A 5,374-nucleotide genomic window follows, 5' to 3' on the forward strand; every position below is an offset into this window, starting at 1 on the left:
TTAGGGGTATAGAAATATGGCGCTCTATGAAAGGACAAGGGGCAGTGACATAACAGCATTTCCCCTCATCCAATCAGAGAGTGCCTAGTATTAAAAATCAGAAAAATACTAGGCGTCCTTTGAATGGCCGCTGTGCTAAGAGAGCAACCTGCTGCGTTTTAATAGCACAGGAGATGCTTCTCAGCACAAGGGGACGCTGCTCCTATACCCAAGTGTTGCTGTAGTCTCCGTGGCTACAATAGTGCATTACCACAATCCCCATGGCCCTGCCAAGGATAATTTATATACGCTTGTGTTGTGCCAAGCTGAACCAGGAATGCACCTCCAACCAGATAACTGGACAGTGAAGAAGCAGCATGCTGACAAGGGCATAATGCTGCCTCATCTAACTCTCTAGAAGGGGAGAAACACGGTTGCCAACACTGCTTGGTCCCTAAGGAAGGGGCTAAGTTTTGGATGCCCAAAACGCATCAGTTACTCTACTTGAATGTCCCCCTGACCCTAATGAAATAAAGTTGCATCTGGACTATTTTAACTGGTGTGGTGCTTCAATTGCTACATCTACTGTGAACACTGCATGGGAGATCAGTGCATCAGAATTGTCACCTCGCACAGGAAGTTTGGAGCTCATTGGATTTCTGGCAGATCAAGAAGTATTTTTCTGTATTTGCAGCATTTTTATAAAACAAAACATGGGGGTGACTATTAAAATTCTACGATCTGCAATGCCAGACGTACCCTGGTCGATAAATCAGGGAATGTAAAAGGATACTTGGACAAGCGGTGACATTTGTATACTCTGCATCTGTTAATGTGTTACAGCAAACGATTCGACCTGTGCCATTCATTTCCCAGAACAAAGCACAATGTGACGCGTGTCCTATACGCTGCGGTTGGAGAATAGCGGTTGCCAGGCAGTAGATATACACCAAGCACACTCAGGTACTACAGAGACGAGCAGTCTGTTGCAGAGCAAACATCTAAGGCATTTAATTGGCCAAGTAAATAATTAGCCAACAAAGCAATGCTGAAACTTGTAACAGGAGAGCATCAAACCAGCGCTGGCAGGATACTGCATAGGGAAGCCAAATAATTACACAGAACACCTCCAAACAACAAGAGACATACAAACATGCACCTGTTTTTTTTTCTTTTTTATGCACGGTCATTTTGGCGACTCAAACTCAAAGAAGTGTAATTAAAAATATGCTTAAAAGGAGAACTATGAGGTGAGTGCTTTTCACTCACCTCATAGTTCTAGCCGACGTGTTGTGACTGTCACAGGTCGGCTCAGTAGATCGGGAGGTGAGCGAACACATACCGGCGTTCGCTCACTTCTCGATCCTGTCACAGCTCTCTGCGGTGACAGGAGAGTGGCTGGATTTCCCACCTCCCCGCTCCGATCCTCCAGCGCTGACTAGCGGAACGGACGGGTGAGGGGGCGAGTACAGCTGGCCTCTAGATAGGCAGAGCCAGCTGTCACTCACGCAGCTGGGCGGATCCAGACATAATTGTCGGGATCCGCTTCAGTGCCTCAGTATACCGAGAGCTGTATACTGAGCGAGCTGCCTCTAGATAGGCAGAGCCAGCTGTCACTCATGCAGCTGGGTGGATCCAGACAATTGTCGGGATCCGCTTCAGCTGTGGCGTCTCAGTATACCGCGAGCTGTAGCTCGCGGTATACTGAGCTTAGGGTGATGGGAGGACGATAGTTTGTGTCCTCCCGTTACCCTGAGAACTATGGGGAAAAGCCCTGACCCCATAGTTCTCCTTTAAAAGGACAAATGAAATGGGATGTTAAAGAGGAACTAAAGAACTGTAAAAAAAAAGTACAAACACTGTAAAGCAGGTTGCTCTTTATTGCAGAAGAGACATTCTATGCCTTCAGTGCACTAAAAAAAGACTTGCCTGCCTGTTCACAATTCTTCTTCAGAATGTACACTTAGTTACATACACCTAGCCCAGCCCAGTGTATATTCTAGGCATGCATGTGTGGGGGGTTACATCATCCAGCGCCAGTCAATCAAGCTAGCTGAAGACCTCGCACGTGAAGATGTCAGCGATGGAGGTTGCTGACGTCACATCGCTGGAGCAGAGGTGGGTATTTGTACACTTCTCTAGGTTAACTTCCAGAGATAACAAGAAGGCTACAGGAAAACGTATATTTTTACATGTCTTACTGTTTGTTAAAGGCCAATTAAACTTACAGTTGAAAATCAGCTACATACACTATATTGCCAAAAGTATTGTGACGCCTGCCTTTATATGTACATGAACTTTAATGGCATCCCAGTCTTAGTCCGTAGGGTTCAATATGGAGTTGGCCAACCCTTTGCAGCTATACCAGCTTCAACTCTTCTGGGAAGGCGTCCACAAGGTTTAGAAGTGTGTCTATGGGTATGTCTGACCATTCTTCTAGAAGCGCATTTGTGAGGTCACTGGAACTGAGGGGAACATTTGGCACAATGCAGTCAGGCAAGTAACGTTCTCCTGGCAAACACCAAATCCAGACACGTCCATCAGATTGCCAGACAGAGAAGCGTGATTCGTCACTCCAGAGAACACGTCTCCACATCTCTAGAGTCCAGTGGCGGCGTGCTTTACACCATGGCATCCGACGCTTTAAATGCCTTAGATGTTGGTGATGTAAGGCTTGGATGCAGCTGCTCGGCCATGGAAACCCATTCCATGGAGCTCTCTACGCACTGTTGTTGTGCCAATCTGAAGGCCACACGAAGTTTGAAGGTCTGTAACTATTGACCCTGCAGACAGTTGGCGACTTCTGCGTACTGTGCGCTTCAGCATGCGAGTAATAAGACTTTGCAAACCTTTTGTTTTAATGAACCTGGAAGATATTTAGCGGATATATACTGAAAGTTAAGTTGGGCTTTAACATTTTACCTCCAGCTGCAGCTATATGTGTGTGAGCAGCAGTCTGACAGTCCTGGTTGCGGTAGAGTTCCCCATTTAGCAGGAAGCATGCACTTTACCAGTTACTAGCAGTTACATTGTCTTTATTGAATAAGGCCAGTTCTGGTTCTCACTCACAAGATGCATTGATACATTCTGATAAAAATTAATAAATTAAAAGGCATACAGGTTACCTGGTTCTGGGCAGTTCTCTTTATTGGATAGTGTGCTGGAAAGGACATCTATAAGAGCTTCTTTAAACTGGTCAAAATGAACCTGTGGAGAAAACATAGAAATTATGCCTTGGGCTACAAAAATTTAAATTTCTTATTATTTGTGATCACACACGGGGTGCGGTTGGGTCCACTACTAATTAAAATATTCAGCTGCAACTATGTAATCCTTTAAGATGACATCACCCGGGCATAGGGAATTGATTCGGCACAGTGCTGATAGCAACAATGAAGAAATTGCAGCATATGCACAATAAGTGGCAATTATAAGCACTTGACGCAATGTTGAGCTGCTTTCATGGCCAAACAAATGCTAAACCTGTAAGTAGTTGCATCATTTTTCTTAGTTCTGAATAGAGTGATAAGGGAGGATAAGTCCAGTCTTCTAGCAAGCACTAACAATGTGGTCACTTCACAAAGTCTAATCAACCAATATATTGGACCTTGCGGGATCTATACAAAAACTATGCTTTGTTACAAGTATCATCATCTTCTGTTACTTGTTGTTTACATAAACCAAGCAACCCTGATGAAGGGAGCAGAGATACCCAAAACACAATCGAGTTTTCACTAGATCAGGGGTATCCAAACTTTAGCCCTACAGCTGTTGTCGTAAGGCATTGCAAGACTGACCGCCACAGGCATGACTGCCAGAGGCAGATGCATGATGGGATTTCAAGCTTCACAACAGCTGGAGAGCCAAAAATTGACTATCCCTGTGTTAGAGCTTCAATAACAGCCAACATGAAGAAACTAGTGCTTCCTCTAATCGCTTCATCCGCTTTCGCTATGGGCATTGTCGCTTTAGAGTAAAGTGCTCAGGATTCTGTACTCCAAAATCAACACGAGAGGTCTCTAAACTTCAACATGGTCTGCTGAGCAGTCCACCAAATGGACCCTTCAACAATGTGGCCTGCTTCTCCAAATATTTGTTCTCTGGTGTTATTTCTTCCTATATCTCTGCTGGAGAGATGCATGCTCTCCATTTGTCCTGATGACCATCCTCACCAGGACTAAAACAGAGAAGCAAAATCTGAAATAATGAGTGGTCACCACAACAGGAAATCAGAGGAAATCTCTTGGAAAGATTGGCCCCCACATTATATTGGGGGGAATTTATCAAAACTGGAGCATGCCAAATTTGGAGCAGTTACTCATGGCAACCAATCAGCTTCTCTCTTCAGTTTAGATTAGAAAATGAAAGAGAAGCGGATTGTTTGCCATGCACAGCTACTCCAGATTTTGCATGCTCCAGTTTTGATAAATTGCCCTTTTTGTGTCTACAGGACAGGTAATGAAGGAATTGCAAATATAAAACTCAAAAAAACAGTTGCCTATAGTAATCAGTAGGGATGCACTGATACCAGTTTTTCGGTATCGAGCGGCGTAATTTTATTTTCCCCGGTACTCGCCAATACCGATACCGGAAGTGCCATTGGGGAAGCCGGGGACATGTAATGGCTCGCCACCCGGCTTCCCGATTAGACAGAAAGCGGTATCCATGCTCCCTCATCACCAGGCAACGAGGAAGCATGGAGCTAGCTTTCTGACCAATCAGGAAGCTGGGCAGTGTGTAATGACTCGCCGCCCGGCTTCCCGATACCGGAAGTTCAGGTTTCGGGATAGGCATCTGGAGCATTTGGGTGAGTATAAGCGAGTACTCGCCCAAATACTGGGTATCGGCACCAATACCAATACTAGTATCGGTACATCCCTAGTAATCAGCTTCCCTCTTCAGTTTGATCAGTTAAGCTTTCAAAATGTAAGAGAACCCGATTGGTTACCATGCACAGCTGCTCCAGATTTATTCGGCTCCTTTTGATAAATCTCACTCAAACAGTTTTTAAACTATTCCTTACTTTATCCCCCAAAAATGTTGGTTTTATTTACAGCAGCGTTCTGCTTTAAACCCTACATTGTTTTCTACAACAACAAAGTTTGCACTTTCCCTTTAGAAGTAAACTAGCTGTCCCCAGGCCCCCTATGAGCTCATCCATTGATAAAAATAAACATACATAGCAACAGTTGCCATAAAAAAGAAAATGCATTACCGTGTACAAAGATTATGGGTGATTGCAATTACAAAGCAGAGATTACAAAACTGAAGGACAGGAGGGGGGAAACAGGAATTTTTCTTCTTTCTAAAGTGCATTTTTTTATCAAGCTTTTCCTACATTTTATCTAACTCCGAACTAGAAATGTCCCAGTTTTCCTTTTTTTGCTAACAAGCA

The 5,374-nt window shown here is 44.3% G+C and overlaps 1 protein-coding gene across 1 annotated transcript in view; it reads right to left on the reverse strand.

Annotated features, from left to right (window-relative positions):
* The window catches only part of NIN (ninein), a 107,663-nt gene that overhangs the window by 71,563 nt on the left and 30,726 nt on the right, over positions 1–5,374 (reverse strand). Inside the window, exon 3 of the mRNA XM_018558362.1 lies at positions 3,105–3,186. Within this exon, the coding sequence (XP_018413864.1) occupies positions 3,105–3,186 (82 nt within the window). The remainder of the gene's footprint in view (positions 1–3,104; positions 3,187–5,374) is intronic.

This window comes from Nanorana parkeri, unplaced genomic scaffold (genome assembly GCF_000935625.1).
Source record: "Nanorana parkeri isolate BGI_ZX_2015 unplaced genomic scaffold, ASM93562v1 scaffold335, whole genome shotgun sequence".
Lineage (NCBI taxonomy): Eukaryota > Metazoa > Chordata > Amphibia > Anura > Dicroglossidae > Nanorana > Nanorana parkeri.